Genomic DNA, 23,176 nt, shown 5'->3' with positions numbered 1-23,176 from the left:
GGTTTTCAGAAATGGAAGAGAAGATTATTAAGAGGGGTGGAAGGTATTAAGTAAATTGATGAAATCTATAAAGCATTAAATGAGGAAATTATGAAGAATGTAAATAAGAATCTAGACAGGTAATTGCATAAGCACAGGCTATTTTTAAATGTATAAAAAAAGTTTGCAAATGGATGTTTCTGTTTGTGTAGTTGGGAATAAAGATCAAGTCCAGTGTTTTGGCATAAGGATAATAGTCCTTTGTGAACTTGAAGGGCACTTGATGCTTTAATACTGCATCCTGGCCACCATCCTTTGGGATGAAGGGCTGAGATTTGTCTACCCCATGAGAAAAACTATTGTACTTGTTTTCTTTCTGAAAAAAATCTTACTTGAAATGATTCAGTAGTGTTTCAATTTTAGTGAGATGCTTTATCCTGAAATTTTATGTTAATCTTTTCTGATGTCAGATTCAGAGGGCTGGGTTTTGGCTCTGGCCCATCACTCACTAACGAGTCCCAAATCTAATGTGGCTGGATTCTGGTTGGCTGCAGCAGTGGACAGGTCTCACTAATGGATACCCATTGTCATGCTTCTTACCCAATGACAGATTTTTCGGACCTCACCTGATACCACATTGGCTGAGCCCATGTGCCTGTCAGCGTCACCCCCAAATGCTCCACCACGACAGTCCAAGAGACAAGGGCAGAGGACGAAGAGACCAGTGGCTGTGTACAATCTTTGTCTGGAGCTGGAGGAGGGTAAGATGCTGATTGGGTTTTCTGCTCGGTTGACAGTCACATGCCCTCTGGGTTAGTCTTTTTCTCCCCTAAGATTGTCATGTTTTAGATTAACAGGGAGGGTGACGCTTTCTGGTCAGGGAGAAAAATGCAAGTTTCTGTTTTATGTTTGTTTTTGTTATGCACAGTTCTTTTTTTATTTTTGAAGACAGCTTAAATTTCTTTTTTGGGAGACTTGTGTGACCTTCTGTGAGGTTACATAACCCAGAGACAAACGGAACTAAAATTAAAGCAGACCTTTGATGTGAGGAGCTGGTGGAGCCAATCTACTGCTAATGCGTCTGGATTAAAGGCACCGGTCACTGTTGCTGTGGGGCTTGGGGTGTCTGCACCATACTGAACCCGGTGGACTGAAGTTCTCTTAGTCATGCCAAAAGCCTGGAGTGGCAGACGGACCTGCTTTTGAAGTTCAGTTGCATGAGCTGGGTTCAGTGGAACTGGGGCAGGGGTGGTTCTCCTGTCCAACCAACTATCCTTGCCTCTAGCTAGCTGTCACCTCACAGCCATGTGTGAGCCGTGGGCCCCACAAAAGCTGATTGGTGATTGGAGGTCATGTGGTTTTATGTAACGAGTAAGGGGATGTGTTGTCAAGCCTGTGTTTTTAGCTGTGGCTCTTGTCATGACTCTCCTGTTGAGTCAGTTCTCCAAATTTAAGGTATTTCCTGAGGGCTTTTTTTTTTTTTTTTTTTTTCCACTCTTCTTGCTTCAAGTCCTTAAATCTTTGTAATCTTTTCCAATACCTGAGGTTGTATTGATTGGGAGCGAATTACAATACCTACATCATAAACACAAAGAGAAAAGTATCTACTGGTTCATCCAAGGAACTGATGACTGACTTCAACCGACTGGAGGTATATTTAGAAAGACACAGAATGCCCCTGTTCATAAGATCGGGGGCATGGACTCTTCTTCCTCTTCCTCTTCCTCTTCCTCTTCCTCTTCCTCCTCCTCCTCCTCCTCCTCCTCCTCCTCCTCCTCCTCCTCCTCCTCCTCCTCCTCCTCCTCTTCTTCTTCTTCTTTTTTATTGCTCCTTGTGCACATGTGACAGAAATATAGCCAGATTTTATTTTTCTAGAGACATGCATGTATCATTTTCTAATGAGATAGATAGATAGATAGATAGATAGATAGATATCAGTCATTCTGTAATCTATCTTTTGAGGAGTCTTCTTGAATTTAGAACTCGCTGGTTGGCCTTAAACTCTGGTGTGCTCTGCATATCTGTGCTGGTGTCTTCAGTTCTAGGGTCACAGGCCTGTATGGCCAGGCTCAGCTTTTCATGTCAGTTCTGGGGATGCACACTCCAGCCTTCAGCGAGACTGTCTCCCCAGCTCCCAGAAGTTCTCCTTAGATCTGCTTTCTACTGTGAGCCCAACTGTGTTTTCCCTCTTCTTCTCACTTTCATTCTTTGTCAACAGAGTTGCTAATAAGGAGTAAAACTGACTGGTTTGAGTTTCCCCTTCTCCTGTGTCTCACCTGTCCTGGTAGAAGTGTTAATAAACAGTGAAACAAGCAAATGTCAGAAGGTAGGAGGAGAAGAAATACACACATCACAGAGAGCTACCCAGCGGCCTTCAGGGAAAACAGAACTGGCTGTTCCATAGTGGAGGTGATCAGAGTCAGGCATTTGTCTGAAAATATATCCACATTCTACTATTCTTAGGGATAAAATTATATCTTCACAAGTCTACAGAGGTGCTACCTCTGTGCTAAGCTTCTAAATGATTATTAAGGACTGAGGAATGTCTGTTAGCAGTATTCACATCTTTGATGGAAAACTCAAGGTGCCACATAGAATATGTCGCTCCTAAGTTTTAGGTAATATATTTTTCCTCAGTTCCAGGCAAGTGCTCTGCCAAAGAACCACACTCCCTACTGGTGTTAGACTTCTTAAATGTTACTTGATTTTTCTGTCTTATGTTTATTATTTCATGATGTTTAATTACATGCTATTTTACTGTTTTCTACTTTATACCTTTGTTATTTCTTTTTGGGCACAGCCTTGGCATTTCTCTTTCTCTAACTATTTATTCATTTGAGATAATTTTTTTTCATAAAATATATTCTCATTATGGCTTTCTTCTCCCCCACCCCCAAACTCCTCCCAGATCCTACCCATTTCCCACTCACCCAGGCCTCTTTAGAAAATTACTAATGTAAGACAAAATGAAATAAAACTCACCTGTTTATTCTTGCTGTCAGAACTGAGAGTGCCTTCTAAACCGGCTAGTTTTCAACTTCATGAAGGTTCAACCCCATTTAACAACATTCTTTCGCATTATCACAGTGGTCACTTCCTGTGTTTTAGCTGACTTTGCTTAAAATGTAGCATGAGGCTGCTAGAATATTTTAATGTGACAATGTCTATGTTCTCCATGCCTCATAGAGTAAGGTAAATTTGACTTCATAAAATCTAGCATAAATAGTTTTTGTTTAAAAGGTAGGTAGGTTTTTTTTTCCCCTTCTAAGATTTGAGGGGAAGATTTGAATGAGTGAGATTACTTGTGGTTTGGTCATACATAGGCTTGGTAGCTGAATGAAGAGCCTTTGGTACATTTGTCTGTGTTGAGCCAGCGAGTCAGTCTTGAGAAATGCTTAGCTGGGTTGGATTTAGCATCCATGTGAAGGTCACTGTGAGAAGTCGGCAGACCTGCATGGGGCCGTGCCTAAGTCAGTGTCTTGGTGTTTTACTGCTGTGAACAGACAACATGGCCAAGGTAACTCTTATAAGGACAACATTTTTGTTTGTTTGTTTGTTTTTTGAGACAGGGTTTCTCTGTGTAGCCCTGGCTGTCCTGGAACTCACTCTGTAGACCAGGCTGGCCTCGAACTCAGAAATCCGCCTGCCTCTGCCTCCCAAGTGCTGGGATTAAAGGCGTGCGCCACCACTGCCCAGCATAAGGACAACATTTAATTGGGGCTAGCTTACAGGTTTAGAGGTTTAGTCCATCATTATCAAGGCAGGAACATGGCAGCATCCAGGCAGGCATGGTGCAGGAGGACCTGAGAATTCTACATCTTCATCTGAAGGCTGCTAGCAGAATACTGGCTTTCAGGTGGCTGGGATGAGGGTCTTAAAGCCCACACCCACAGTGACACACCTACTCCAACAGGGCCACACCTCCTAATAGTGCCACTCCCTGGGCTGAGCATATGCAAACCATCACAGACAGTCTCCAAAGCATAGAACCCTACCTTGAGGCAACACCACCTTCTTCAGTCTGACATGGTTTGGATGTCACTTCCACGTTGAAAATTGATCACACTGTGCACAGCAGTGTGGTGGTTTTACAGAGACTACTGTGTGGGCATGTTTATCCTGAAAGTCATTACTGAAGTTGTCAGAATCAAGAGGCTATGACCTTGGTTAGAGAGTGATTTTGATATAAGTAATAAGCAATTGAAAACAATTTTTGTTGTACATGATTAAATGACATTCAATTTATTTGAAAAGGAACTTTAAAATTCTAGTTATTTCCTTAAAGATTGTGACTTTTGTTAGTGGAAGTGAGAATAATATCTAGTTCTCTTAATTAAAGCAGCTATTAAGTTTTCTGAAGTACTCGCCCTGTATAGGACCACACACTGCTCATTCTCCTACAGCCTTTAGTAATCCCTTGAACATCAAAGCCAGTCAGTTTGGCTGAGTCTGTTATGGAGCAGCAGAATCTGAGGTGGGTTTCTCAGCATTTTTCTTCCTTTCCTTGTCCTGTTTCTTGGTTTTGTTTCCTCAGAACTAGTACTGTGGTGACCGAAGCAGCTAAGGCTGTGACAGGCGGTTCCTGTTCTGCTGTTCCTGTGTTGCAAGGAGGGCCTGCTGTGTTCTCTGTAGCCACTGTGTTCTCTGTAGTTCCCTGTAACATGGAGGGAAGTTTGTGGGCCTGCTTGAGATGAAAGTGACCTCTCTTGTTTTCCTTTCAAGGCAGGGGGAATAAAGAAGTAATGATTTGAAGAACAAGGAGAGAGGCTTACCATCTGAGTTTCCACTGAGTTCTTCCTTCATACCAGCTCTAATTTTAAAGGGAACTAGACATTTATGGGACTAGTTGTTATATGCATCTTCCTGAGTATAATTAGATATTCTGTGCTTGTCTTCTGTGCATGATGTAGCAGTTTACTTCTTTAGGCAAGTTAAAAATATGATTTAGAATCATCTGGAAGCCAATTGGCAGGATATAACATTCTCTACTGTTGGTCAATTGGCAGGATATAACATTCTCTGCTGTTGCTCTGTCTTGGGTATCCTTGGTTTGGCACTTTTAACATTTGGATGGCAAACGTGTTAACTGCAGCACATTTTGTTGAACGTGTGTTACTGTAGTCCTGCAGTGTGGCGGAGAGTGTGAAGGGGAAGCAGAGACACAGAAGCAAAGGGGAGTTAGCAGATGCTGTGGAGGGAGAGGCAGATAGAGGAGAGGCCTAGTGCTTGCTTCTTGTGCTGTGGGGGGTGCATCTGTATCTGGATCAGCCTCTGGCTGCAGAGCAGGACAGAAGGACCACTCAGAGGTCCTTTCAGCCACCATTCAGTGCCACTCGTCAGCAATGGACACTAAAAATGCTAATGGATCTGAATTTAGCCAACCAAGGTAGATTGAGAGAATTGATCCTGATTCCGAGGCATGAGCAAGAAAAGAGAAAACGAGAGAGTGGTCTGCTAAATGTAGATTTTTCAGGGTAAACTCAGAGCCTTAAGTATGGTAGGGAAGTATTTTGTGATAAGTTATAGAACTGTGAACCTTACTAACTGTTGAGGTTTTGTCCTTCATTCGTGGCTTTTATGGCGGTTGATGCTGAATTGCAATTCATGTCACACTCCTCACAAAACCTTCTATAAAACTTGTGTCATGCGCACTGCCCGTAGGCTCAGGCTGATGCACTAATCACAGTTAGGGTCTTTCTGCCACTGAAGATGGAGGTAGTCACTGCTTCTGTGCTTGGCAAACCCAACTGTTCCTACGAAATAGTCCTCTTACGGCCAAGGCGATGTCAGCTCAGGAGAACGAGAGGGATATTATAAGTGGTTGTCAGCGAAGGAGAGGAATTTTGATCTGGAAAGGCCATGGAAAGAGAAGTATTAAATGCCAAAGTGTTACGTCTTCATAGAGAAAAAATAGTCCTCGAACTCACCGACAAGATGAAACTCACCTTTTCTGGATGCATTTGAAAGTTTTAATTAAAATATAACTGTACCATCTCCTCAGTTAAACCTTTTCTATACCCTTCGCCCTCCACAAACTCATGAGCCCTCCTGCTTTCTCAGTATTATTGTTATATATACATACGTGAATACGTATGGAAACATGACCTACTGAGTCCATTCAGTCTTGCAGTCGGGGGACAAGTCCTTGGGGGACACTCATTCTTATTTCTTAGCAATTGTTTGTTAATCGTCTATAGCTTTTCATGTAGGGGTGAGATTTCTCCCACCTCTAGTGGCATGTCAGCTGGCCCTGAAATTGGACAGAACTCTTTACTTTCTCCTTTACAACGTGTCCACCGTGATCAATAGGCTCAACCCAGTCCAGGGAGGCCACTACCGCACAAAGATGTCATGAATACTTGATTGATCCTTGTGGCTCCCAAGAGCCAAAAGCTACAGATGTGCTTTTGACAGGGAGTTGTGGCAGGGTGACAAGGGTCTTCCCCAGAATGTTAGCAGGAGCACTTCCAACAGTGTGAGAAACAGGAGCACCCGAAAACCATGGTTGGCACGCACCATCACTTTTATTCTGTGGCTGTTGACTTTCCTTGTGGACATTTCTGATCAGCTTCACGGAATCTAAGCTACCCATGTGGGAGCAGGCCTCCATCTAGGGTTGGAAATGGTTCTTCTTGCCATTTTTGTAAAATTGTTCAAACTGATAGTGCAACAGTGGGCTCCGGGTACTACTTCCTGGGTGGGTGGGGGCCTTTCACCACCACTCAGAGCACGCCATGATTCTCCGGTGTAGAATTACTGTGTTGTAACGCTGAGTCCGAGACTGGGCCCAAACTGTGGCAGTCCACATAGACCGATGACATCGTAACTCATTTTTACAGTGATGGGATGGATGAGTTAGGAAAGGCAGCTAGAAGCTCCTGGGCTGGAATTGAATTGTGGTGTGTGATACATCATGCATGCAGCCGCCTCTGTGTGGGCGGTTCATCCAAAACCTGCTGCGAGCTCAGCCCCCTAACACTAGTGACAAAGCAAAAGGCAACTTCTCCAACTTCCTGTGTAGTCTCGACTATGCCTCTGTGTGGGATGAACATTGTCCCTTTTCTTGGGAGAACAACATCAACAAAAAAAAAGGTATTTAACACCTTTAAAAACCACATAGCCGCACTGCGGCGAAAGTGAGGCTGTGGCAGGTAACCAGCCATACAGAAGAGAGAAAGTCTCTGTAAAGCTCGGCTCCCTGTGAGCGAGCTCTTTCTTCACTTCTGATAGCTTTTATTTTAATTTCTAGTTCTGAATTCAGGCAGCTGCCACTCTCTTCTTAGGCCTCTCAGAGTCTTGCAGCGTAGGAGGTAGTCGGGCTGTCTAAGAAACAGCTTTTCAAACCAACCGCAGGATTGTTTATCCTGAATGAAATAGAATTTTTGAGGCTGTCAAGAGTGACTGATTTGAAGTGTTTTCTTTGAGAGACAGAAAGACGAGCAGATATCTTAAAGGGGAAGGTATTATGCCAATGTGGCCAATTCCGAATTATCTACATTGCTAAGAGATCCCATAAGGACCCAGAAGAAGCCTAGCAGAGCATAAAGGTGTGCCTGCAACTAAGGCAGCTGAGCGACCCATGCTGCTTCCTCATTTCCCACCCCCTCTTCACCTGCTGTTGAGGAAAAGAGGAGAGTGGGGTTTGGCCTTGAGCTTTGGTGGCAGGGCTGGGCCTTGACTCCCTTCCGTGAGCCTGTTTGTGGGGGAGTACAGTGTCACCTTTGGATGTTAAAAAATTTTTTTCTTTGAACCCGTTCAAATGAAGATTTTTGTTGCATTTTGGATCTATGAATATTTTCTAGGCTGCTCAGGCCTTTTTATTTGTGAAATGTAATTGTGATCATGATTTTATTTTTCTCTTTGGTTCATAATAGGAACCATAGTTATTTGACTTTATTTATTATCTTCTTTTATAAAAACCCAAGATTTTTATATGCTCTTTTCTTAAACATGTTAATAGTTAGTTTATGGGGGGACTATGCCACAGAGTTGAGGAATAATACTGTAATGGCTAATTGTCATACTGCTTGACACATGATGCTTTTCCCAATATCCACTGAGGTTGGGGATGCCTCACAACGAACTGCAGTCGTTTGTGTCTCTCTGAAATAAAGGAATTGGGACGCAGAGGTAAGTAGCTCCTCTAGACCCCACAGCTGCTGTCAACAGTCTGGCTCTCGGACTTGGTTACTGTGGGACATGCTGAACAGTAGCACAGCAGAGCCTCACAATAACTATACAAATCTTTCCACCCCATCCTCACCCAACAATGAATGAATGAATGAATGAATGAATGAATAGGAAATTGGAAGAGACACTCCGTTAAAAGAAACATTGTTTAAATACACAACAATCATAGAAATCTAGGAATGTAATCAGCTCTGACAATGGTTATCCCAAGGGCTTGAGAATCTGGTAATTGTGTTTATATTGTTTTTTATAGTAATTGCTTGTTATAACACATGACATATACATGTATATACAAAACAACATGCCAACAGTTATGCAAATAGATGTCTCAGCTTTCCTTTGCATTTCATGCTTGCTGTGCTGGGTATCAGCCTAAGATTTTGAAGTAGGAGGACCAGAAAGCCTGGCCCTGGAGTGATGGTGGGTGTCCCTGTTGGTGTGCTCAGCTCTCTCTGCTCAGTGTTTTTCCTATTGCCAGGCCACGCTGTATCCTTCTCTTTCCTCCTTGCCTTTCACCATTGTTCACATTGCTCCTGCATTTTGGTTACTATCACTGGAGATACTTGGCTAGCAGAGAGTTTTGTTGATTGGTAGACTTAAGTTTGTGTTTAAATAAACCTGGAGTCCCTGGCCTCCCTTGATGCCTTTTATGGCCTCAGCAAATTCATGCTGACATGGTTCTTGTGAAACACAGTTAAGGTCCAGTGTGTAGTGGCTGCTCAGGAATTTTAGCTTCTGTTTTCTTTGTGGCCTAATACATGAAACACATCCATTGGTGTGCTTTCAAAGAAAATGTGATGTGGCCTTTTGAATGATTTTTGTCTATCATAATACTTAGGACTGTTGACGGCTAACTCCTTTGTTTGGTAGTGGCTGGTAATTAACATTCGGTATGACAGAAAAAGCCAGGGCAGAGAACAGGTGCATGGCTGGGAATCTTAGCAGCTTTTTACTTTGATTGACTATCAAATCTGTATAGAAGGTATTTACATTGCCATTCATAAGAGTAGCAAAGTTACAGTTATGAAATAGCAATGAAATAATTTTATGGTTGGGTGGAGGTTGAGGTATTACGGGGGTCATGGCATTAGGAAAGTTTAAAACTACTGGTCTATACTGTCTCAGTGGGCCTAGAGTTTGTGTTCTGTGCATAGTGCTCTCAATTTCCTGAAGTGTCAAAGCACTAGGCATCATGGGAGTCAATGTGAGGTTTCACTCAGGACCTGTTTCCCTTTGGTTTCTTTGGTTTGATAATGATTCATGGCTGTTGCATGGTTTTACTTGTTGGTGAAGGTAGAAATCTCAGTCTCCTCAGAAACTGCTGAGGACAGACTGTAATCATGATAAGAAATGCTGCACTTTGCAGCCCAGGCAGTTTGGGGTGAAACCCAATGCCTGTTAACTTCTGATAATGGGGTCTGTTTTGGCGGTTGTTAGTTTGTTTTGTTAAGGCTTAGTTAGGATACAGCTGATTCCCTCATCCGCTTTCCCCAGTGTATAAGTTTGGCATGTTTTAGCTGCCCAAGGGCCTTCTCAGGCAAGTATTGCGATTAACTTTTTCCTTTGTTTTTCAAGTTTTTAAGTTTAAAATATTACATCACTTCCCCTCCCTTCCCTCCTACCAGCCCCTCCCATGTCTCCTCCGTTGAGAATAGGAATAAATGCATTAATTAGTCCACGCCAGTCTAGCACTAATGATTCTTCAGTTTGCAGCTGCGGAGCTGACTTTCCTCTGACTCCTTATGTTTTGAGGAGAGGTTCAGACCTCTATGTAGTCTTGTTTGATATTTTTGGGATTAGAGGGTGGGAGTCCCCTTTCCTAGAGGTGACTTCAGATACAGAAATGGCACTGCCAGTAAGAATGAAGTATCCTCCCAAAGCTGTCGTCGCCAAGCTGTGTGTTACTAAGCTGAAGTACAGTTTCCTTTTTGACTTCCCTTACTTCTTGAGAGCAAACGACACGGAGAGAGCAGTGTTTGGTCTCCTGTGATAGGGTGTCATTACGTGAAGTTGCAGTGTAACTAAGAAAGGCATTGGAGTTGGGAGAAGCTGGAAGAACCTTGGGCCTTGCACATGCTAAACCTGTGCTGGGCTGGGGTCTGCATCCACAGTTCATACCTGCTTCTGACTCGGGACTCTTTGGGTGCCTATGTCAAATCCTTCTGCTTTAGCCTGAGAGTATCTGAGTGTACAGGTGCCAGCCATCACATCAGACAAGGCACACTCCCTCCACTAGGCCACTACCGCTGGGCTCTCAGCTTTGTTTCTTCTCTGGGAATCTGTCAGGGTTCCCCCCATACTTCCTTCTTCTAACCTAAGATGTAAAGAAAATTTCCTGAACAAAGGAGTTTTCTGTCAGTGTTCATGAGAATAAAGACTTTTTGACATAAAGCTGGATTTGAGTTTTCTAGGAAGATCATTGGTTCATTCACATTTTAATAATGTCTATTGTTAAACTGAGTTTTCTAGCCAATTTTTTAAAAAACGAAGTGTCGACTTCAGGAATGGGATGTGTGTTCACATGCACTTTTCCAGGAAAGGGAAACCAATTTGTAAGGTAATACAGTTTTTCTGGTGTAGGTGTTTTAGTTTGTTTGATTGTTTAGTTTTTTGAGACATGGTTTCTCTGTGTAGCCCTGGCTGTCTGGGAACTCTCTCTGTAGGCCAGGCTGGCCTTGAACTCACAGACATCCAACTGCCTCTGCCTCCGACTCCTAAATGCTGGGATTAAAGGCGTGCAACACTACCACCTGGGTGGGGTAGGGCTTGATGGAGGTGGAATAAATATCTGGCCTCAAGTTTGGAAAGAGAATACTTTTAATTTCTGTCTTGTTTCTGATGGTTTCCTTGTATGGGTCTTGCGTATTTGCCTCTCTTGACAGCGCGTCATAAGAGCCATCAAATGGTGCAGTTCTCTGGCCATTTCAGTCTTGTCTGACTAGCATATGGACGGCTGGAAGAGGAGCACTAGCTTTTCTCTGGTTTGTAGGTGTTAATTGGATTTTGGATCTGCTGCACTCCTTCCCAGCCTTGCTGCCTGCAGCCTCTCTGCTGGGTACTGCTCTTTGCTGTGTGCCTTCGTTTCTTGCGGAGGAACCCATGATGCTCTGACAGCCCGATTCTGTGGTGAACGTCGGGGGAACCTCCTGACTTCCTTGGACAACAGAGGAGTGGGCAGCTTGGCAGAAAACAGTCTTAGTTGATATAGCGTGTGCGTGTGTGCGTGTATTCTTCGGGGTGTCTAAGGGTAACAGACCCATGTCCCTTTCTAAGCAACAGCAAGCTGTAACATTCCATTCTGGAGTCACAGTTCTTACTCAGAATTGGAGTTGAAGAATGTTCCACCATCTGCAGAATTCACATTCAGTATTCGGAAACCAGCCAGTATGTTGATGTGCTTTCAGGACCTGGGCATGAGAGTAAACTGTATGTGGCTGATCCTTCCATGTCATTTCCTGTACGTCACTAGTATCCACAGGCTTGTAGTGACTGTGCTGGGAAGTGGCACTGCCTGGCCCTCACTACTTGACTTTATGTGTCCTTTGCCCTCTGTCAGTCCTAGACCTGAGCTGTTGGCACCCATCCTGTGCGCTGTGTTGGCTGCCGCGCTCCGTGTGCACGGTTTACCTCTGCAGCCACCCACCTTCACACTTGCCGCTGAGCGTGGCGGATCTGTGTGAGATATACAGTAGCACTTTGAGCTGGGGAGGGAAAATGTACAGTTTGGCATGTTGGCGTGTTACAGTTTTTGCCAGTTCATGTAGCAGCACATACTAGTTTTGGTAAAATCCACCAACCCAGATCTTACTTAAACAACCTAGAAGTTACGTCAAGACGTGGAAATGAGGTTCTGACAGTAGGGCCCACAGCTCTTTCCAATACCCTCTGCATGTCCTGGGTAACATTTCAGAGGAAAGGCCACTATGGTGTGGTAGCTGTTTGTGAGTGACTATCTGAACCCTCTCTCTAAGGACTTTCTCAACATGTAAGCTCTCAGCTGCTCCTCCAGTACCATGCATGCTTGCCTGCCTGCTGCCTTTCTCCCTTCCGTGATGGCCAGGGACTCATCCTCTGAAACTGAGCAAGCCCCAGTGAACTGCTTTCGTTTATAAGTTACCTCGGTCACAGTAATAGGATAGTATTAAAACTTCATGGCCTTCCTTCAAAAATATCTTTTGTGATATTAAAGAGAATATTATTCTTTATTTGCTGCAAGTTGTGTATGTATATCTGTGGTGGGGTGGTGACGCTACAGGGGTATAAATGTATAAAATGAGACCACCCTGTACCTGATTGCAGGACTCTTTTTTTCTTGTTCTTGCTACCTGGTGGGGTCTGAGTGGAGCATGTCGAAGCCTGTCACTAGTGTTGGTTTTCCTTCGCCCTCCCTTGTCTCTGCTGCGTTCTGCCGACTTCAGGGCCTGAAAGTCTCCTGGATCCAGTCTCTGGATCATGTCGCTCCCTGTAATAGCTGCAGCTTCCCTCACTGGAGCTGGTGATTCCAACAGTTTTTCTACATGCTTGGATTAGAACCAAGTTTTGTTGTTAGCACACAGCTAACAGAAAGGTAGGTGTTCAACTCCAGTTCCTTGGGTGAGTGGATTTAGCAGAGTTTTTGTTTGAACGTAGTGTGGAGTGCTTCATACTGCCCAAGGCATAGTGGGTCAGCCACGGGAGCGTAGCACTGTCGGGTCTTCTGGGCATGACAAGTCCTGGAACTGTTAGCCTCTGGCTTATGCAACCACCTGAATATTAAGTTTCTGTCTCTGTTGCAGAGACAATGGACGGGTGTTTGAAGGCATGTGTGTGTAGTACTATCCAATTCATGCCACTCAAATGACTCCCCCCTCCCCCCAGCATGGCGGCTGCGCATTCCTCACTGCCCGCCCCAGTGTTCTGAGTTCCTGAATGACACACACACACACACACACACACACACACACACACACACACACACAGTCTTGCCTCTTACAAATCTCCACACGGCTGTTGTACTTTCCAGTAATCCTAGCTCATCACATACTGAAACCTATATTCCTTGGCTGCCCCTGACCCAGACTTACAGCCCTCCTGAGCCATGATCCCAGGCTCTTACAAGTTGGCTCTCTCTCTGTCCTGCACTTCTCAGGCATGGCAGCTACTCCTTTCCTGGCATGGTGCCTCTGTCCTTCCTCCTCCCTCAGTCCCTTGCTGGGGGAATCCCAAAAGTCCCGCCTGCCTCTCTCTCTCCCCAGCTGTTGGCTGCCAACAACTTTATTTACCAATCAAAACCAACTGGGAGGTAGGGACCCTCAGTGTCTTACCTCCGATTCTCGTGCAATTTTGGGACCCAGTTAACATAATGCAAGCATTAGACCAAATCCATAACACTTGTGTCTTCATCTTTTTGTTGTTTCTAGACATATGTGGGAGAGAGGAAGATTTCCATGTAAAATTTCTTTGCTAGAAAAATCTCTGGTTGGCTTTATAAGTAACAGTGTAACTGTCTTTGTGGGCACAGTTACTTAGTTCTCAGCACAATTGTCTGATCCTGGAGATTAGCCACTCGACAGAAGTCTCTGAGGTCTTTCTGACCTAACATGGACCCCGCGGTGGCAGCCTACAACTGTCTTTGAACTAACCAAACGTGCCACTGTGATGTTTGCATAGATTGAACAGTTACATATTCTCCTCCCTCCCTCCCTCTCTCCCTCCCTTCCTTTTCTCTCCCTTTTGTTCTTACTTGGTTGTCATTTAAGAATGAGGAACATGGCGCGGCACCCTGCTCCTGCAAAGAACCTGTTCCCAGCAGTTGCAGAACCGCAGAGGCTTTGTGGGATCTGTGTCATGGCCACATTCCAGACTAAGTGGAGGAAGAGCTGAGAAGGGACTCAGGGGCCGGTTTGATTTCTGTACTGTTAGGAAGAAGGAAAGGAAGGCAGTGAACGATGACGTCAGTGATGAGGTAGGGCAGTGTGAGGCCCCGCTCCTTCACACATGCAAGGGGATGCTGCTGAGGTGCAGTGACCAGACGGTGAATGGAGAGACCGGCGTGCGATCACTGGCACGAGAAAGCAGGAGGAAGAGCCTGCCAGAATATTACAGTTAACGCCGGTTACTGGGTTACTGGCTTCAGTAGAACTAGGGGGACCTAAGTGTTTTTCCTCCTTGGTCTGGTTTTCTAAAGTATCGTTCACATGCTCACGATCAGGACCAAGTCACTCTTTGGGCTGTCACTTGATGTGCTGCTAGCTTTAGGTCAACTTGACATTGGCTGAAGTCAGTAGAGAGGTGAGAATCTCAATGGAGAAAATGTCTGTATAAGATCCGGGCTGTAGGGTATTTTCGTAATTAGTGATTGACAGCAGGGAGGGCCCAGCCCATTGTGGGTGGTGCCATCCCTGGGCTGGTGGTTCTCTATGAAAGCAGCCTGAGCAAGCCATAGGGAGCAAGCCAGTAAGCAGCACTCTTCCTTGGCCTCAGCATCTGTTCCTGCTTCCAGGCTCCTGCCCTGCTTGAGATCCTCGTCTGACTTTTTTTTTTTCGATGATGAACAGTGATGTGGAAGTATGAGCCAAATAAACCCTTTCCTCCCCAGGTTGCTTTGGTAATTGTGTTTCATCATAGCAATTGTAATCCAGAGTAAAACGCTTGGTCCTACAGCATTTGTCCAGCATGTAAGATTCCAGCTCGGTCCTCAGCCTTGCAAAAACTCCGGCTGACTAGTGAAATGCACATTCCTCTGGCACGCCTTTCTGCCTCATTTTCAGTGTAACTGCGAGCCACTTTCCTTCGCCCTCCCTTGTCTTTGCTGAGTTCTGCAGACTTCAGGGCCTGAAAGTCTCCTGGATCCAATCTCTGGATCATGTCACTCCTTGTAATCCCTGCAGTGACATCTTTGCAGGTGCAGGTGGATTCAGATGCCCTGGTGTTGCAGAGTCCTGTTTTCTGCCCCCTACCCCCACACTGCAGCCAAATCCAACTACTCTGTAAACTGCCAAACTCTCAGCTGTCTTCCAGCCCCGAGGTTTCTCTTCCAGAGCTCTGTTCTCTGAGAGTCTGGCAGTAATTTCTCCTTATTTCTGTTGCATGTCTCCCACATGTCTTCCAGCCCTCCCACTGTCAGGTTTTAACACTTTATTCCTGAGTCTCAAAGCTCCTTGAGAGAGCCCCATTATGCAAATGCCACCTTTTGCTCTGTTTATTATCAGCTGTCTCCCGTGTTAAATGTGAGCACCTTTGGGCTGGGACTGATGTTTTAAACTGTAAAGTCTCGTCCATAATGTGCCTGGTGAGTAGTCAGAAGGGCAGGAAATAGGAGATATTTGTTGTCAGGAAGAGAGGCCGTGAGAAGGAGCAAGAGCTAGCCAGTCTTGTGAGGAGAATACATTGAAAATTTTAGATGCCCTGTTCTCTGCTCATTCTTGGAGGTGACTCTCATGTCCATGATTTTTCTTGTAGCAGAGAGTCCATTGCATTACCTCAAGTCGCTTGATTTTGTCCGGCAACACACTGTGCTTGTAAAGTGTGTTACTTGTAAAGCTTGCTGCAGACATGGTTTCCACCCTCAAAACATATATGATGGGAGTTGGGTAGCAGGCTAGACTAGCTTGTGAAACCATTGTGTGGCAGCAGAATGCCAAATCGATGCTGCTTTAGTTGAGAGAGGAAGAGTGTACAAACAGGTGTTGACATATGTTTGGTGGAAGTTAGGTTTAAGTTGGGTGTTGCCTGTTGTCTTGTCTTGGTGACTGTTCAAAATAAAAGTTTGCTCGTATCATTTTTGCTCTTTTTATTCACAAGATTGCTTGTAGATGCCCAGGAAAGGGTAGCTGGCACCCGAGGGTGGAGCTTGCCTTACTAAAAGAAGTGAGAGATGAAAATGATCAGAGCCTGGCTGGGGCTGGGGCCCAGGCCCTGTGGTAGAGCACTCAGAGGGTTGGGGTTGGAGCGATGTGGTAGAGAGGTCACATGGTGTGCCCTGGACCCAGGTTTCACTCATAGCAAATGATCAATAAGGTGTCTGGTCCTAGTTCTCAATTATAAATTAATCTCACAAGATGTAAAGCTCGTGCTTTAGGAATCACTGAATACACAGGCTTAGGTTGAGAACTTGATAACTTAACTACTGCAAACACAGTGATCTGACTCCATCCCAGAACACGTAATGAGAAAACAATCTAGGCATGCTAGCATATGCTTGTAAGTCCAGGGCAGGGCAAGACAAGCGTAGACCGGTGGATCCCCTGGCTTCCTGGCCTGCCAGCATAGACCACTTGTTGAATTTTGGGCCAGTGAGAGATCCGTCTCAAAGGGGAAAAAGGCTCCTGAGAACACCTGTGGTTGGCCTCCGTCTTCCACATACAAATGTTGTGAACAGAAGCTTGGGAAATGGTTATAAGCCTATCAGTGTACATACTGTTTGTGATTCGGGTTTTTTCCTGTATACAGTGATTTTTGCCCAGTAGACAGACTCATTTCTGAACAGGGATGGGGAGAGGGATGTTACATACTGGGAAAGTGGAGCGAGGTGTCTTCATCTGATCAGTCTGCAAACATTCCCATCCACCCATGTTATTCTCACCTGAGGGCTCAGATTGCCGCTGTTTGGCAGACAGGAAGACAGTTCTCGTAATAGAATGTGGTTCAGCTGACGACGGTGTGTGCAGTCAGTCTGCCTGAGGACAGGATGAGAGGGAATGTAAATGAGCTTCTGTTTCTGGTGGTAAGAACACCCCAGGCTGCTTTTAAAGTAAGACCCCTGCTCTCAGGCTCCTCAGACCTGCTTCTCATCCTCAGGCTCTCCCTGGTGGGAAGGAGCCTGGAGGTGGCTGGTCCCAGACCCTCCACAGCCACTTCTGCTGTGTTAGGTGCTGCCCAGGTGTCAGTGAATGACCCTGGAGGAATGGCAGTGTAGGTGGCATTGGCCTCCTAAAGCCAGGAATCCTGACTGTGTGTGTCCCTCTCACTGCCCGCGCTGCACCAGGAGCTGCCAACCTGGGCTCTTGTAAATGAACTCACATTGGTAGCCATCCTGCAGGTCAGTTGTGCTGAGGGCACCTTGATCTTTGCAGTAGCCATACCCCTGTCAAGAAGCCAATTAAGGGGTGAGGTGAGGAGTTCTGTAGATTCACAGTTTAAAGGGATACACACAGTCCCTCCTGGTGGTGTGAAACACCAGGTGGCGGGAGCCCCTCTTAGGTTCAGGTGGTGGGAGCCCCTCTAGGTTCATTGTTTCTCCCATCAGAAAGTAAGGATGGGAAGGGAAGTAAGCCAGACCATAAAACCTCAAGAGCAGCCCCAGCCATCTGTTTCCTCTCCAGCAAGGCTTCCCCTCTTAAAGGTTCTATAACCTTTCAAGACAGCTTCAAACACACAAACATACTTGCAGGAGAGAAACTATCATCTCCTCTTTCTGGTCTTCTGTGTAGTCTAGGCTAGCTTGGATTCACTGTGTAGGTAGCCCAGGCTGGATATCTACATGAATTTTTGGGCTCCGAGCCCGGAGTGCTGATGTAGCTGGCCACCACCGTACCCAGCCAAGTCCCCCTCAGCTTTGTAGAGCTCAAGACACATGCGCTCATGTGCAGAAGACAACTGGAGGTGAGCTCTCTAAGCACAGGAGGAGACAGTCCTTTTGTCAAAGGGAACTCCATTCTAAACCGAGTCGAAGTTGTGGTCTAACAGTGGGTTTGGTTCATTTGCCTCTGAGTTGGCCCTGTTGCTGGGTCAGTTACGTGTGTGTGCAGAAGGGCTATTGAAAACGTGACTTGGCAGAGAGAAAAAATAAGCAATATTCTAGAATTTGTGTGGAGGACGGGACTTTGCAAGGAGGTGCATCCCAGGGAGACAACCTGCTCAGTCTAGTGTGCCCCACTTTCTCTGCAGGGCTCTAAGAATGGGTACTCACAGAGTTGTTTCCCTCAGCTGGCCTTCTTGTTACATGATGCTCCCAGACTCTATAAACACACTGGAATTCCAGTGACTGCCCAGGCATCTCTCCCTAGTCCCTTACTGCTGACACTCACTGCCCTCATCTAGCTTTTCCAGATCTCTTTTCTAAGACACACTTACTTAGCCTTAGCTCTGAGTCAGGTCAGGAGTCAATAAGATTGATTTTCTGCACTCACTTTTCAAGACTAACATCCTGAGAGCTAGCCTGAGCTAGCCTATCAGGGCCCAGGGTTTGTCTCGTGCTTCATTTTGGGAGACACTGTAGTGTTTCTGAGATGGTTTTCTGAGAGTGAGTTCTCTTCCGGCCCTGGCGTTTGTGTGTGCCCTGCTCCCCGGATCCAGGATGGGAAACTGTGTGGGTTCAGGACACTTGGAGCTTTTGTTGGCCGGGGTTGTGGGCCTCCATTTGCTGCTGTGGCAGCGCTGGGCAATTGTTATGACCTATCACCAGGAAAATCCAGGCCAAGTTAGTGTTCTTTCCATAGAACTGCTTCCTCTGCAAGTCACCTGGGGAGTCAATATTTAATAAGTTCTCTGGCCAGAAAAGGGCTCTGCCCAGTGCCATTCCAGTGTTTCTGGAAGAAGCTGGGTGCGTCATGTAAGCGAGAAGGACAGTTGAGGGAAACAACTGCTTTTGCGAGCTCTTTTCTGCGGTTTCCATTTTCTACACAAGCTGATAATATGTGCAACGGATAATAAACGTAGTTTGTAAGATGGCGTAAATCACACAGCTCATTTAGGACCCGCATTTGTGGTTTACATTCATCCCTGCAGTTTCTGCAGGACCCAGCTCAGTGCTATCCCTTCAGTGTTCACAGGCAAGTGGGGGCTCCTTTTTGTCTGGAATATTGATGTTGGACCATTAGAAATCATATCTAAGGTAGCTGCCAATATCCCTTAACGTCCCTTTCATTATGCACTCAATGTGGAGGAATGCACAGGTGATTAGAGCATCAGGGACGGGCCCTGCAAGGCTGTCCTGACCTTGTCATTGGCTGGGATCTGGGATCTCTATAGGCTAAGCATCCGCCATGGCTACGTAAAAGGTGCTTGTTCTCCGTTTGGCCTCTGACTATTCCTTTCACTCTTCATGGGGTATAATCTTTGTGTTAGTTGGCTTTCTGTTACTATAATAAACACCTATCACAAACCAGCTCACACGGAGAAAAGGTTTTAGAGTCTTAAATCATGACTGATTGGTCCCCTTTGTGTTTTAGGCTTTTTTTGATGGGGGGGGAGGGAGTGGCGGCAATAGGGTGCATGTGGTAGAGATAGCTGTTACCTCTTGGCTGCCAAGGAGGCAGGAAGAAGGGGTTGGGGTCTCTTTGCCCCCTTTAAGGACCAAGTCAACATTTCAGAAGGTTGTACTTCTTAAGGTTTCTGCCACTTTTCAATAGTGCCATTAGCTAGGAACCAGGCTGGTGAATGGTCTTTGGGAACATTTGATATCCACACTATAACAGCTCTGAGTCTTTGTTTTGTTTATTTTTTTTTCAAATGTAACAAAAAGCAAATCCACAGGGCAGATTTACAAAAGTATCCACACACTCCCAGGCTGAACTGGAAATGTAATTTTGAAAATAATATGACTTGGTTGATAAATAATGCCATGTAATTCTTAGAGGAGTTATTCTTTCTCCTTGATTTGTTTGAACTGCAATGCCTTTTCCCTCTAGGTGAAAGTCCCAGCCCTCTCAAGGAGGATCCCCCCAGCAGCAGTCAGGACTCGCTGTCCACTCCGTCTCCCACAACTTCAGCTGCCCATGGGCCTCTTGGACCAGACAGAAACCACCTCGTAGCAGATGGAGGGAATTGTGGAGACACCACTGCCATGACGTAAGTTGCTGTGCTCTGGTGTGTTGGTGAGGGAAGGAAAGCCGTCCACTGTGTGGCCAGCAAGCACTCAAGCCATTAGATCCAAGGACACAACCTAATTGGCCAAAGGGAGGTGGCAAGGGAAAATCTTTGTCGAACATGCCTTTCTGTTTCCTGGCCGGAAGGGGATGGGTGTGGCTTCCAGAGTTCAGGTTGTGGTAGTTGGGGCCATGAGAAGGAAGCACCCTTCCCCTTCTCAGCAGAGCTCAGCACTTGTTCTGCAGACACAGAAGAGGGAGGATGTTGCACTCCCATGGGCTGTGTAGGTCTGGATACTGACCTAGAGGGCTGGTTCAGGTAGGTGAGTCTTTGGTAGTTACTAGGTTCACGTTCTGTTTGACTTGATAGCATTTTGCCTAATGGAAACTTGGTAACTGATACCTGACTTTGTCGCCTTGTGTAAAGCTCAGGTCCTGCTGGAGCAAGTGATACTAATACAAACAGAAAACCTCGAACTGGTTTCATTACATGGGGTTTTCTCTTACAGCGCTGATGGAACCTGAGGAATCACTGTAGGATGGGGGTTGGGGGGGTGAGGGTAGGTGGGGTGTACTACAGAGAGCATCTGAGGACTCCGAGGAGACAAAACAGATTTATGAATAATTACAAGACCTTACTTGATTAGTCAATCAAATTACATCCAAAATATATTTATAATTCACCCAGAGAGCATTAAATTTTTTTAAACTAAGAACTGCTTAAAATAGATTACAGAGAATGACGTCATCTGACCCTAACCGGGCATTCTTGGGACTTTAAATGGATTGGAAAACGTTCTTCACATTACTTGGCTTTTTATAGCCTCAGCTGGATTCATATGAAATCATTATGATCTTATTAAGTATTAAGAGAGGCTTTGAGGAATTTGGCATGCTGAAAATTTGGGGTGACCTTTAGATGTTGAAAAGCTGACCTGAAATCAGAGTAAAACTCCCAAGTTTGCATATTCACTCGCTAGAGGTGTGTGTGTGTGTGTGCAGGAGTGTGCATGTACACTCCACCCAAAATTGTTTTAATTTTCTGTGCTGAAGATTATGTATTGTGGACTTAAATCATGGGTACTGAAATATGCTTGTCACCTTCAACTGTGTATCAGCAATAAAAGTCCCTTTGATGTTGCCGTGGTACCCAGCGTCTATTCCTGGATGCATTAGGGTTGGGATTAGTCTGTGTGCTTTTTAGTGAAGTCCAGATCCCTAGTTCCTTCAGTAAATGCAAATGCAAGTCAGTGGAGTTAGGTTCAGTCCACCATCGCTCTTCCATCGTGGTTCTGCAGGAAAGCGACATTACGAGGCATGAGATAGCCATTGCTCAACTCACAACACGTTTGGGTCCAACAGGAGGAGAGCATGAGATGTTTCCTCATAAATTAAATGAGGAGTGAATTCCCCAGCTTCCTATTTATACACATTTGAAAAAGTCATGCGAAGAACTCCAGCCTTGAGAGCAGAAACAGGAGGGGCGGAGAACGATGGAGAGAGCGCACAGGGAAGGGTTGTAACCGAAGCGCATCCTACGCGGGGTCTTGAGCTGTTTCTCTTCTTTGTTGTACATAAAATAGATCTGTATGAGGGCACTTCCAGTGTATGTGTGAAAGGATTTACTTGGGCTGGGGAGATGGCTCAGTTGGTAAAATATTATTTGCTGTGTAAGCAGGAGGACCCGAGTTCAGTCCTCAGAAGAATTGACATGAAAAAAGCTAGGTGCTGCGTGCACAGACAGGAAGAAGGAAACCCAGGGCTTGCTGGCCAGACAGCCAGGCTTAATCACCCAGTGCGAGACTCAGAAGACAAGGAGGAACAGCACCTGACTCTTGGTTTTTACATGTGTACTTGTAGGCATGCATGCATGCGCGTGTACATACACACACACACACACACACTCACACACTCTCTCTCTCTTACACACATGCACACACACACTTTACTGGTTTCTATCAGCTCAGATTGTCTTTGTTTGCAGATGAATGCTTCTTAGGTGAGCACACTTCAGAACCACCTGTAAAGAATACAGGCTTTATTTATTTTAAGAAATATTTTTTTAAATGCCCGCTCTCCTGGGCCCCACCCCACAGCTCATGATTCATTGGGCCCGAGGAGAAGCTGGAAAGCTTGCATTGCCAACAGACTCTAAGGTGACAGTGCACAGCAGTTACCTGGATCTCTGGGCCTCGTGCCCTGATGCCAGCCTGGGCTGCTTACTTTTCTCTTTTTTCTTTTTTCTTTTTTTTTTTTTTTAATTCCAATTGTGCTATCCCTAGAGCATATGGAATATGTTGTTCTAGATGGGCTGCCTTGTCTGGCCTCAGTGGGAGAGGAGGCACCTAGCCTTGCAGAGACTTGAGGTACCAGGGTAGGGGTGATACCCAAGGGCCCCTATCTGCCCAAAGGAGAAGAGGAGGGGGAGGGGCAGGGATTGTGGGAGAAGGTGACTGGGCGCAGGGTATCGAATGGAATGTAAAGTAAATAAGTAAAAAAAAAAAATTAAATAAAAAAAGAATAACAAATTTAGTGAATAAAAGCTCTCCTCTCCCCCCTCTCTCTTACACACACACACACACACACACACACACACACCATTTGATTTTACAAAGGAAGACTCAGGAGCCAGATACTGGGGTGAAAATCTGCTAGCTCAGGGAGGCAGAAAAAGCACCCAGCTGATGTTTCTGCACTCCTGACATCCCAGAAGGAAGAAGCAGCTTAAAGACCCTCCTTTCTCTTTACTTAGCTTCACTCCTGTCTAATGGCACCTTCTCCACCTCTTGACCTAGGGTTGACTTTAGCTCTTGGATTAAAGGTTTGTGCTAGGGCTGAGTAACACCCTACCTCCTTGTTTACAATAAGCAGAAGCTCTTGGGTTCCAGGTTTGTGCTGGGGCTGAGCCACACCACAGCAAGGTTTTCCCGTTCATAATCTTGGGGTTCACGATATGATCAAGTCTGCAACAGTTGATTGTGGGCTGCCTCTCTGAGGAATAGGATTAAGGTGAGTGGGTTCTTCCTGTTTTGCTAATATGTTTTTTAACTGACACACTTTTTGGTCTTTATGTTGTGCAGCAGGTATTTCAGAATGTCTATAAGATATAGAAAGTCAGCTTAGATTCTTCGTGTGTTCATCACCTCATGCATCCGTGGTGCAGGGTTCCAAATTGTCTGCACTGACTCCTCTGAGATACGCAGCTAGGCAGTTGCCCTGCT

The 23,176-nt window shown here is 45.5% G+C and overlaps 1 protein-coding gene across 2 annotated transcripts in view; it reads left to right on the top strand.

Annotated features, from left to right (window-relative positions):
* The window catches only part of Arhgap10 (Rho GTPase activating protein 10), a 238,734-nt gene that overhangs the window by 193,600 nt on the left and 21,958 nt on the right, over positions 1-23,176 (top strand). For both annotated transcript variants that reach the window (XR_013104773.1, XM_034522388.2), the window contains exons 19-20: positions 590-740; positions 19,779-19,938. Coding sequence is in view for 1 of the 2 variants with exons in the window: in XM_034522388.2 (XP_034378279.1) it covers positions 590-740; positions 19,779-19,938 (311 nt within the window). In the remaining variant the exon portion in view is untranslated. The remainder of the gene's footprint in view (positions 1-589; positions 741-19,778; positions 19,939-23,176) is intronic.

The sequence above is a fragment of the Arvicanthis niloticus genome, chromosome 18, assembly GCF_011762505.2.
Source record: "Arvicanthis niloticus isolate mArvNil1 chromosome 18, mArvNil1.pat.X, whole genome shotgun sequence".
Lineage (NCBI taxonomy): Eukaryota > Metazoa > Chordata > Mammalia > Rodentia > Muridae > Arvicanthis > Arvicanthis niloticus.
This window is presented reverse-complemented; position numbering and strand designations above follow the sequence as displayed.